Genomic DNA, 12,779 nt, shown 5'->3' with positions numbered 1-12,779 from the left:
AAGAGTGAAGGAAATATTATGACAATCGTTGGACGTGATGCTATGACTGTTAGCTCTGGTCACGTCATAATCACTCTCTCTATAGGTACTCAAATCACAATCGATGATGCACTATTGTATCCCGATTCAGCATGTACCTTAATAAGTTATAGAAATATTTGTCAAAATGGTTTCAATATCAAAACTCATGATGGCAATAAAGAGGAATATCTCCTCATTACCAAAAATAACAGATATACAAACAAATACTAGAGAAAATTCCCTCTTTATCTTCAGGATTGTACTATACATACATCAAACTCGTACCACATTTTGTGTATAAGGTAATTTTTCAGAATGTAGACACATTCTAAATATGGCATGATCGCCTTGGTCATCCTAGCATCAAGATGATATAAAAAATTATCAACAATTTAGTTGCTCATGCCATAACTACTGTCAAATTCCCATAATCCATGGATTTTGTGTGTACTGCATGTGCCACAGGGAAATTGATTTTAAGGCCCTCTTACCTTAAAATCTGAGCTGAACTACTCAAATTCCTTAAAGCATTCAAAGTGATATATGTGGTCCAATCCAACCATTAATTGAACCGTTCAAGTACTTCATAGTTCTAATTAACGCACTTACACAATGGTCACATATGTGTCTTTTGTCCATATGAAACCATACTTTTGCTAAAATAATTGCTCAAATTATTAAATTACGAGCACATTATCCTGAATATAGGATACAATATATTCGAATAGACAATACGGCTGAATTCTGCTCAATGATTATTGTATGGCCCTAGGAATTCAAGTCAAGCATTCAGTATCATACATCCATACTCAAAATAGTTTGACCGAATCTCTCATCAAGAGAGTCAAGCTCATCGCACGACTATTATTACATAATTGCAACTTACCAACTTCATGTTGGGGTTATGTAGTCTTACATGATGTTAACTTAATTCAATTGTGACTAACTGCATATCATATAGCTTCCCCTTTGCAGTTAGTATGTAGAAATCCTCCTAGTATTTCTCATCTGTGAAAGTTTGTTTGCGCTGCATACGTACCAATCTCACCACCGCAGCGTACATCAATGGGCTCACACAGGAAATTGAGGATCTACATGGGGTATAACTCTCCGTCAATCATAAAATATCTCGAGCCCCTCACAGTAGACCTATTTACAGTCCGATACGCTGATTGCATATTTGATGAGGAGCATTTTTTTAACATTAGGGGGAGATTTCAAGTACCAGAAAGAATATCAGGAAATCAATTGGAATGTCACAAATATTTCCTCAGATTCACGTACTCAAGAATTTGAACTCCAAGTTCGGATCATAAATTTTCAACATATTACAAATAATCCGTCAGACGCATTTACTGATAACAAAGATATCGTCAAATCCTACATTCCTGCTAGGAATATGCCGGAAAGAATAGAGGTACCAAACAAAATCACTTAACTCCCAAATCATAATAAGAGAGGGGAAGTACGTTCATAAAGTATAAAGCTTCTTGCAAGCTACAACGAAAATAGAGTAATCTCTCCTCTAAAATAGTAAATACAAATCAACGTCAAGTTGAACGACACCCAAGGCATATGGATACTATACATCCAGTGGATGATCAACATCCATATCCTAGCTCAATTATGCACACAAATATTTATACTGGGACATCGGAACACCCTGACTCTATCGTAATGGAAAATCACGATGGGTCGGAAAGGGTACATGGAATTTCCATCAATTATATTGATTCTGGAGAATCATTTGACCGAAAAACTACAAATGTCAGCACTTACTTCTTCTCAAAGATTGAAAACGACCTTCGCAATGATCTAGATCCTAAGACCATGACAGAGTGTCTTAAGCGCTCGGACTGGACATAATGGAAGTATGCAATCCAGGCAGAATTGTCCTCACTCTCTAAAAGAGAGGTATTCATATCAGTAACACCTACTCCTCATAACATCTTTTATGTGGGATACAAATGGGTTTTTGTCCGTAAATGGAACAAAAATAACGAGGTGGTGAGATAGAAAGCGAGGCTTGTAGCACAAGAGTTCACGTAGAAACCCTATATTGATTTCAATGAGACCTATTGTCCAGTAATGAATGAAATCATATTCCAATATCTAATTTCATTGGCAGTTCAAAATCATTTATCTATACAGTTGATGGATGTAATAACCGCATACCTATATGGATCACTTGATTCAAACATGTATATATATATATATATATGAAAGTTCCCAAAGGACTAGACATTCCAAATCCAAACGCAAATTGTAACATGTATTGTGTTAAGCTTAAAAAGTCATTATATGGCTTAAAGCAGTCAGGTAGAATGTGGTACAACCGACTGAAAGAGTTCCTTCTACAAAAAGGATACTCCAACAATGATGATTGCCTATGTGTTTTTATAAAGAAGTCCTCAACGGGATTTTGCATCATCTCTGTCTATGTCAATGATCTAAATATCATCAAAAATACAAAAGATATAGATGAAGCATGTAATCATTTAAAGATAGGATATGAAATAAAGGATTTGGGTAAAACCAAATTTCGATTGGGTATATAACTTGAGCATCTTCCTTCAGGTATTTTAGTACACCAAGCTGCATATGCCCAAAATTTTTTTGGAGAAATTCAATATGGACAAATCATATCCATCCAAGACTCTCATGGTTGTTCGATCTTTTGATATGGAGAAAGATCCATTTAGACTATGGGAGGAAGGAGAAGAGATATTGGGACCTGAGGTTCCTTATCTCAGTGCCATTAGAGCGCTTATGTACCTTGCAAATTTTATCAGGCATGATATCGTATTTGCAGTGAACTTTCTAGCTAAACATATCGTTGCTCCAACTAAACGCCATTAGACGGGAGTCAAAAATATCTTTCGATATTTCCAAGGCACCGTAGATCTTGGTCTTTTCTTTCAAAGAAAACAAGATATGAATATTATTGGATCCCCCATAATACCATATCACAGACAGCCTTCGTGTTCTTACACGGTGGAACAACAATTTATGGAAGTCTTCAAAATAGACTCTTGTGGCTACATCCATAAGTCATTCTAAAATAATTGCATTATATAAAGCATCGCGTGAATATATGTGGCTTCACATAATGATAAATTACATACAACAATCATGTAGTATTAGTTACATTGAATCACCAACAATTATCTATGAAGATAATTCTGCATGCATTGCTAAAATACAAACATGTTACATAAAGAGCAATATAACCTAACATATTACTCCTAAAATATTTTATCCTCATAAATTGCAAAATAATAGGGAGATAGAAAGCTTACAAACTAAATCATATGATAATCTCGCTGATTTATTTACTAAGTCCTTACCAACTTCTACATTCTAAAATATATTTATAGAATTAATATGCGAGGACTAAGAGATTTGCACGATTCAGGGGAAGTGATCTCTGAATAATAACATGTTCATATTATATTACACTCTTTTTCTTTATGGATTTTTTCCTATACGATTTCTCATATAAGGTTTTTAATAAGAAAATATCTTCCTTATTTCTCCTATTTTGCCAAGTGGTTTTTCAAGAGGTTTTAATATGATCCATAGATAATAGTTATTGTTCTCTAAGCTCACCGATAACTTTTTCCTATTTAGGTTTCTCATATGAGCTTCAATGAAGCAATAACCAATATATGTCATATTATTTTCTTCTTATATTTTTCATTAGGTTTTAAAGGAGTTTTAATACCATATCAATATAGTATTTTCTCCTTATATTTTTCTATAGGGTTTTGAAGAAGTTTTCAACTAGAAATTTACGTTATAGATAATTGATTAAGAGGGAGTGTTACAAACATATATCCTTTAGTTTGATAAACATATGATCAATTAACTATAATTAGCAGTTACACGGTGAAGAGATATCCGTTGAGGAAAACTGACATCCCCAACGGGTGACTTGTCATCCTTTCCACCTGTATAAATATGTAAACACCGTTGATCAATAATACAAGTTTTTCATTCTCTACTTTCTAGTGTACTGTTCATCAATTTCCTACCGAAACAATATCGAAGCCCTTACCGTAAATGAGAAATAATATATATTGAGATGGTAAGCAAGTATACTGTTTGAACTGACGGGTGCACGATTTTTACTTTCTATGTATTTTTTTTTTTCTTTAGGATTTGCTTCTTGGTGTCGCTGTTCTTCATTCAGAGCAAGCTGTGGAGGCAGCTGAAGCAACAATGAACGGCTTCCCACCTGGAAGTCATTTGCTTGCAGCTCATCCGACTCGAAAGATGATAGTGATGGAAGTGATGAAGATGGTGGTGATGATGAACCTATCTAGTCTGACAAAGATAAATGTAAAGGTCCAGATAAAGCGGAGACGGGTCCAGTAGAAGGAAAGAAGCCCAATAAAAGACAGAAGATTGTTGTTCTCAACTAGGATCCTTGTGTTTGGAAAACAAGGGCAGGTGTTGTGCTCTTCCAGAAAGCAAGTGCAAGAGAATGTGTCTTGATATTATCTGGGTGGCTAGAAGAACAACACCTGAATATCAGAATTAGCTTCTGTGTTGTATAATGTTGAGGTTAACTTGGGTAGCTTTCATAGTGATTAATCGATGTCAAATATGGCCCCCACTCCGGTAATACAAGGTGTGTTCCGTTGGCTTGCCCATTTGCCCGCTCACCTCACTCGGCAATGCTAAACTTGTCAGCGTCGGAGAGCAGATTTGGCTCTCTCACGCTGGTAAGAGATCCAGAAGCGCAATTTTTTTCTGCACCAGGTAAAGCAAAGGGCGGCAAGGCTACCAAACACGCCGACAATGGCTGGCTGTGTTGCCTCTTCTGATACTGTGTATGCTTCCTTGGCTCCTTGCGGCTGATTCAAGGCAGACAAAACTGCTACTTTTTCCTTGCCGAGTGCCATAAATCTCAACCGTGCGTTGACGATGCTTTCTGCTTCTATTATGAATCTTATAGCATATCTTTTCAATAATTTTCAAGATGAAATTTAGAGTTCCGTAGGGAAAACTTCTGTCATGGGTATGATCTACGAGCCGTAAGTTCAAAGACGAATATTTCAAGCGCTATGGCGCATGTGCAAGATATTTGTGTTCACCCTGAATTGGTCAGGATTTTTCTCGTGGGAATCTGTATTCTTATTTAGTCACATCTTAAAATTTGAAATCAAAAGACAACAAAAAAATCAATGAACATGAACCATACCACAGCTTAGGAACAAAAGCTCTAGCTATGTTAAATAGGCGAGCCCAAGGATCTTAAAATGCAACGACCACCATGCAAATTTTACAGCTGGAAAATACACATCAGCTCCACATGCAAAATGGTGCATTTCACAGCGGACTCCAGCTACAGAATAGTGGAAGTGGAAATAGCACCTCCGAATTTAAGTCATACTGGTTACCGTCCGGTAGGACGTCTTTCTTTCACTTTACAAGTTCACATCATGCTTGCATTACATTTTGCAGCTCCGCCAATTGAACACTTGAACAAAGTCGGATGACAAAGAAAGAGGAGGCAGGCACAGGTTGCACAGGTCGCACGTTAGGTGATCTGACGGCAACAAGACGTTGACTTGTCCACGACAGAAACCTCAGTACTTCGCAGAATTGGCAACAAGATCTGAATACTGTTCAGGGACGAAAGATTTCACTTTCAAAGTTTTCTTGCCATCTTGACCAGGAGAGCACGTTTTGATGCCAATGACTGTCGCCATGGCTGGAGAAGGTTGAAGTATTATATCAAAATAATGATGTTGAATTTTAGTAAATATATATAGAATCAGCAGAGTGCTGGCATCAGGGTAACTAGGTAGGCAAGTAAAACTGTAAAACTCAACCATTAAAAAAACTGTAAAACTCATAATAAAACTTAAGCAGCATTATGTCTGTATTTACTATGTGGTGCTAGCTTAGTGCCCAACTAGGATTCTTTTTATTTTTTCCACCTCTGATTTTTTTACTTCTAGTACAGAACAGAAAGTTTTGAATTGTCGACTTTCTACATGTCTAGATGCACTAAGCTACTAGCTGCATCAAAATGACAGTATCAGATGGCATTTTCACATTGGCAAAATGACAATTTTGCTTTGACATGGTCGGGGCCTTATATTATGGTACAAGTCTTGGTCACAACGAAAAAGGTCAGATGACATGCGTGCTAGATCAGTGTACTTACTGTCATGTATACGCCCATATACGAATCGTTCACCAAGCCATTGCTCCAACGGCCTTGACCGTATTCTGGTGCTTCTTCTCAGTCCAGACTGCCATGCAAGGCCAGCATCTAAGACAAGAAATGTAGACCATCAGTATCCTTCTGAAATAACTGTACTTTTCTAGAAAGAATGCTGAATGTTCTAACGCGCAGAAGTAAGACCTTCGAGGCTTTTTCTTCGATTAAATTGTTTGGTCTTGTTTCTCCATTGAGCTTCCTTTGGCCCCTTAGCTTTGTTTGGCGACAGTGCATTACTCATACCAACTGTCTGTTGCTGAAAGTCCAAAGACAGATGAATGTTGAGCTTCAAAGTTAAAAAAGCATGTGCTCAGAAAGGTGCAGTCAATATCTGTGGTTGGTGCATGTTCCTGTCTGTGCATAACTTGCGGAATAGAAAAAGTCCCTACACAAGTCTTCATTAGGTCATATCTACGAAATTCAAAGTGACTAGTCATCACTCGTTCCCCCAACAGAGCGATGTACTGAAGTATGTGGCACTTATGCTAAACTGAATAGCATATGCTTAGCATGATAAAGAAGAAACTTTTCGTACATTGCTTTGTCATCCATGAGTTATCCAAACTACATTGTATATTAAGGCAGAATGCGCCATTCCCTAAATATAACCTCTATATAAGATTTTCAGACAACAATTTCAGCACAGAAACTAGAACACAAGAATGTTCAGTGAAAGAAGTCAACCTCAATGTTTACATCACGCATATCAGGTTGATTCTCTGAATCAAAATTTGCTTGGGGTATTTCCAGTGGATGGCTGGACTCATCTGTGAAGAAAATATGCTTCAGCCATGATATATATATAAAGTAACTTAACGCAGCTAAGCAGATACGAGTACAATCAAAAAACAAAGATGTCTCCACAAAAGAAACATAATAATAAGGTCCCAGTTGGCCAGTTGTCATTGTCAAAGGTGCTGAGCTTCAGTTTTCCCTCAAACAAAACTAAGATTTCCCTCAAACAAAACTAAGGACATGTTTAGTTTCTTTGCTGAACCTTTGCATACCCTTGCTAGTGGGCAATGGGCAAGGAAAACCTTGCTAGTAGAGGAGCAAAAATTTGGCTCTCACGCAAAAGCAAGGAAATCCTTGCCCACCTTACCCAAAAGCAAGCTAAGCAAGGGAACCAAACATCCATCTTTGCAAGCCCTGCTCAGCAAGGTTAGGCAGAGAATCAAAATTCAAAACATGCCCTAAATTTAAGTCAGCTGGCCTTTCATTAAAATATATATATATATATGTTATATGGAAGAATTGAAACATATAAATTATTAATCAAGCACAAGAAGAAAAATACAAAACACAACCACGGGGAGAAGATGTCCCCTGGCTTTGTCTTAAAGAGAGGGGAGTACCGAACCCTTTAGGGAGGTACCCACACGACCTGCAAGCAACTAGGTTCAAGCCTAGGTGGGCGGCCTCTCAACTAGAGGCTCTAACAACCGAGCTATTGCTCGGTTCTCATCAAGCACAAGAAAGAATGATTCTGCTTCTTTAGAGGCATGTGAGCATCTCTAATGCAGGCACCAAGCCTAGCTAAGAATAATCCTTGTAGACTCGTAGCCAAATGATAACTTAGGTTACAAGAATCCTTGTGGTGCACATGCATTAGAAACTACAAAGAATAAACATAAGTAGAATGGGCAGAGGTAAAACCTGCCACTTTTTCCCCCCTCTTCGACTGTTGCTTCTTTTTCCCTTTTTGAGCTGTTTTTTGCTTCTTCTCTTTGGCCGGGGACAGTGCATTTTGTAAATCAACTGCCAGTTTCTGAAAATCCAAAGAAGGCAAGATTGTTTTTTGTTCTTGTGAGAACAGGCAAACATGGAGCTTAAATTTTCTTATACATAGAAAAGTATGCTGAGGATGTGCACAATAGGCTAAATCACTGCATCACTGTCAGCTGCTGCTTCACCTATGCACATGTGTGAGTATAAAGGATGTCATCAGATATTCAGATAAGATGTGACTATTAGGTACTGCACAATGAACCAAAAGTGCCTACTCATCCCACAATAATGAATAGTGCATTTCTGCTTTAAGTGCTCAGCAACATTAGAGGCCTGAATTCCTGAATAGACACATTGGCATGTTTTGCTCCCTTGCCCATTGTAGCCTAGTCATGCTAATGGGCAAGAACACTTGTTTGGCTCCCTTGTCTAGCCTTGCTTTTGGGTGAGTTGAGAACAAGGATTTCATTGTTTTTAAGGGAGGGTTAATTGGATCTCCCCCAATAGCAAAGATGCCCATAATACATGGTTACATGATGAAAAAGTGTTACTTTATCCATATAAGCAGTGTAAAAATAGAAGAAAGGCATGCTCGGCTAGGTTATTTCCAATAAGATTTAATTACAGCAGCAGTTTCAAAGGCTAATAATTGAAAGACAACATGTAAGGTTTATAATAAGAACCTACCTTAATGTTTCCATCATCCGCTTGAGATTGATTCTGTGGATCAATATCATCCTGAGGTACCTCCGATGCATGACTTGACTTATCTGTGAAAAAAAAAATATGCTCCAAACCTCAAAAAATAGATGTCCAAAATAACAAACAAATATTTTCCTTAGAAATATTCCTACATGCTGCTACATGTGGTCCAAAAAAGCTGTCCTACAATGTTTGCGGTCAAACTTTTGTCACATGAAAATGAAATTAATAGACTCATCATCAAAGGTACTTCTATATATTTACAGTTTTGCAAATGTCTGTTAATATATTTAGAAAATAATAGTCAATGGTGTGTCTAGTAGACTGTGTCCCTAAACGACAAGTAAATAAGAGCAGAGGTAGTATATCATTTAAAACATCATACTAGGACATATTATGCCACAACATGGTCAACATCGTGATGATGTTCATAACATATTTTTCAACACAAAATAAACAGCTGAATTCCGGAGCATATCCTTCCATCTCATCTCTTTAAAAACTTGTACCAATATTTAGGTGGGGGTGGCGAATACAACTATAAAAAAAAAACTCAACCAACCTAGGAGGAACTAGGTGGAATTAAATAAGATGAAATAGGCACCCAAATTCGCATCGAAGAGGACTCAAACTTGGGTGGTCTAGGCGTATATCCACACCCTCAACCAACTAAGCTAGGCTCAGTTCCTTAAGGGAATACAGCTATAACACCACAAAAAAGAATGATAATGGACTAGAATAGAGCTATTAAACTTTCTTCTATGTTAGGGTCTGCGCGCATTGAGTATGTGTATGTGTTGTATGTGTGTGGTGGACTGGTGATGTTGGGTTGCCAAAAGGTTGGAGTTGAACAAGGGCATCATTGTGATCGAAATATCTTAACATCTTGAAAACTATCAAATCCAGCCTAAACAATAATTAAAAAATGTACAAATCATCATTGTTGTGCAGTTTGGAGGACCCAAAAAAGCATAATCGTTATGACTCTTCTGCTGAGTCCTGATTCCTCAGCACCAAAAGGCAAAATGTTGCAACTTCTTTGGAGGCATATATTCAGCTGACATTTGCAGAAAAAGTAAGTACCTTGTACAACACCATCCTCTTCGACCACTTCCTGTGACATAAAACAGAAATCAAAGTTCAAGGTATATTTAACACTCAGGGATTTATATTTAACAGTAATAGTTTGTACAGGCACTTGCCTGATGTTGATTATTGTCCTCAGTTACATGTGAAGTCCTAGCGATATCATCTAGAGCCACAATTCTACCTGGTGTACTGACCAACACTTCCGTTGACTTGCCCGCCAAATGATGAGAAGAAGAAACTTCTGTTTCATTACTAGGCTTATCAATAGTTGGATAGTCCATAGGCACATCATCTTCCTGCAGTGCAAACTAGAGCACAATATATGCCAGTCAGAAGAAGTTCAGTAATAAATAAGTCAAAGGTAAAGAACAAGTTCAGTTACAAGTACCTCAATAGAAATATTGTGCCTGCTACATGGATCCTTTTCTTTGGCAACTTCTGTGTCTCGGTACAAACCAAGTGGGGAACCTCCTGCTTGCCTTTCATCTACTGTGACACGATCCGGCATGTTTGGTTCTGGATCATATTCTGCTAATTTGGCACTCGGACTTGGGGTCTCCCCATCTATTTCTCTTGCAGCAAAGGTCTCATCAATCATCAAAACCACATCAGAAGAATCGGGCACCAGCAATTGTTCACCCATCACAATATCTGGTGAACCTTCCAACTCATCTTCTTTTGAAATATCTGTGCATTTATCCTTTGTTGCAACTATGAAAGAGATATGTTTCTCCAACTCTGAAATTCGAGCATGATGCTTCCCAGGTTCTGGAGTACGAGCCCTCATTGAATTTTTTCGTACAGTGCTGCTTAGAGGCCTATCTCCAGGAAGTGTTGAGTCACGGGGACCAAAATTTTCCATTCTTATTTCTGGAAGCCCTAAGGTCTCTCGCATAAAATCTTCCTCTTTGGATTCATCCAAATTTCGGAACGATGTCAGTACATGAGTTAAAGCATCACCACTATCCTTCTCAGCGTCTAAATCTGTAGAGGGGAATTACATCAAGCAAATCTTATCTAAGTAAAGGTAGTGAGAACAGATTTAGAATAAATGTTGTTTAACCTTCTATCGCTGAGACATCTGAAATAGCATGTGAAGGAACAGACTGCTCATTTTTTTCAGAAACTGAGGCATGCAGTTCATCTTGTGGTAACTGAGATTCTGTCATAGTTCCTTTTTGGGAAGCAGGTATCTCAATGGTATTCCGGGTATCAGCAATCGCACTAAACTTGAAAGTATGGACTGATTTTCTCCTGTCAATTAATAGGAACAAAGCATGGATCAATTCATTTTTTTCTCATAGATGCTTCTGAGTACATAGCAACAACCAATACCTTTTGTAAAGTGATGGTAGGTTGGCATAACGTTAGATACCTAAAAAGTAATTTCTTACACTTGCATATGTTCGTCTCAACCAGTGGCAATAACACACAAGAGGAAATGATATGGATGTAAATACACCCCAACTAATTAATTGCATGCCACAAGAGAATATAAGAGATGGGTAGCTATGATTTTTTCAGACTGTATTCTAAATAGCCCTCCTTTATGAACAATGTTAATTAACCTTTCACTCGCACAAAGTATAGAAAGAGCCAAGCAGCATACCGCAACAAATCAGGACGCCTCTTGATTTCAACTACAGGCTCAAAATTATATGTTTTTTCAGTTTGAGCCTCGCCTTTTAACCGTTTAATCTCCTTCTCAGCTTCTGCATTGATGAATTGTTATTAGCGCATTGCTGAATGCTGATCAAACCATCAATGGAAATGATAAGGGTTACCATCAAGCCGATCCGCCGTCGCGAAATATTCGTCTGGATCTGAAATTTTCAATAACACAGAACGATCCACCTCGGGCACCAGTTTGCTGCAAAGAAAACAGCATCAAGACAAGTGATTTTAACGCTACTCACAGCTCACGATAATACTGGAGCTTGATATGGAAGTAACAGCCTAGAAGAAGCAAGCAGCTTGCCTTGCAGGGGCCTTGATAGTGAACCGAGGCCGTTTGCGGTCCAGTGCTGGCCTTCTTCCCTGTTGGTTGTTTTTGCCGTTTGCTGCGGCCACGGCTTTGGCTCCCCCATCCTGATAGAGCGTCCGGATGTCACCATGCTCCTTCATCACCATTCTAGCCTGCACCACTAGCTCCCTGGATCCTTTCTACGCGGGACATTGTGAAACGCTGAAATTAGCACTCAAGCAATCCACTGAGATAGAATACAACGTTTATCCTATTTGCCGCGATGAGATATTCCTGCATTTCAATCTAAACGTGAAAACAACTAAAACCTATAAAGGGAAAAATTCCCAAGCAGTAAATGAAAAAACCACATAACCCTAGATCCCTAGCGAGATCGACCTCCGGGGAATGCCACCCCGACCAAGCAAGCACAAGCACGCGCGGCGGCGGTTCGGGGCTGGGGATGTGGATGGGGTGGGGTTCGCGCCTGAGCGACGGGCGAGCGTACGTACCAGCGGTCGGAAGAGGGCGTGGAGGAGCGCCTCATCTGCCTTCGAGGGGGAGGCGGCCGGGGCGGGACCGAGGGTCCGGGGGAGGAGGCGCGTCGCGGAGGCGGCGGCGTCCATGCTGCGCGCGGGTGCCGCGCCGCGGCGTGGCGTGGCGACGACGGAGGCGAGAGGCCCGTGCGAGTGGAATGCAGTTGGGTGCGGGTGGGGGAGTGCCGAATCGGGAGTTCAAAAACTGAAAACGGGGGGAGTTGGGGGCCGACTCGGCTCGGCTGTTGTGGCGTCAGTGGAGTGTTTGGGGGCTTTGGGCGACGAAGTGGAGACGCTCTTCCAGTCTTCCGCTAGGGCGCCAGCGTGGCGTCCCGAGTCCCGACCAGTCCACTGGACCCGATAGCCATTTCTTTTTCCTTTTTCTCTTTTTTATTTTTCCAATTCAATCTATTCCATGTGCTTTAGAATTTTATTATTTTTGTTTAATGCGCACTCAATACTTTGAAAGAGACGATGCAACAGTTTGTGAAACCTAGTTTAGTCA

At 39.4% G+C, this 12,779-nt stretch overlaps 1 protein-coding gene across 1 annotated transcript; it reads right to left on the bottom strand.

Annotated features, from left to right (window-relative positions):
- Nucleotides 1-5,280: 5,280 nt before the first annotated feature.
- On the bottom strand, nucleotides 5,281-12,474 carry LOC133907533 (centromere protein C-like). The gene is made up of 14 exons (XM_062349588.1): nucleotides 12,251-12,474; nucleotides 11,754-11,938; nucleotides 11,560-11,645; nucleotides 11,385-11,487; nucleotides 10,839-11,029; nucleotides 10,164-10,759; nucleotides 9,885-10,083; nucleotides 9,770-9,796; nucleotides 8,672-8,754; nucleotides 7,913-8,024; nucleotides 6,941-7,023; nucleotides 6,401-6,512; nucleotides 6,200-6,307; nucleotides 5,281-5,740 (listed from the first exon to the last, which is right to left on the bottom strand). The coding sequence occupies exons 1-14, from the start codon at nucleotides 12,362-12,364 to the stop codon at nucleotides 5,616-5,618; spliced, it is 2,124 nt and encodes a 707-aa protein (XP_062205572.1). The 5' UTR covers nucleotides 12,365-12,474; the 3' UTR covers nucleotides 5,281-5,615.
- Nucleotides 12,475-12,779: the final 305 nt, after the last annotated feature.

This window comes from Phragmites australis, chromosome 2 (genome assembly GCF_958298935.1).
Source record: "Phragmites australis chromosome 2, lpPhrAust1.1, whole genome shotgun sequence".
Taxonomy (NCBI): Eukaryota; Viridiplantae; Streptophyta; class Magnoliopsida; order Poales; family Poaceae; genus Phragmites; species Phragmites australis.
The sequence above is the reverse complement of the archived record's forward strand: the minus strand, read 5'-3'. Positions and strand labels throughout refer to the sequence as shown.

Coding starts and splice junctions, on each gene's coding strand:
- LOC133907533 (XM_062349588.1), bottom strand. CDS start 12,364: ATGGACGCCGCCGCCTCCGCGACGCGCCTCCTCCCCCGGACCCTCGGT. Junction 11,939..12,250: donor ACGCCCTCTTCCGACCGCTG/GTACGTACGCTC, acceptor TGTCCCGCGTAG/AAAGGATCCAGGGAGCTAGT. Junction 11,030..11,384: donor AGGCGTCCTGATTTGTTGCG/GTATGCTGCTTG, acceptor ATTAATTGACAG/GAGAAAATCAGTCCATACTT.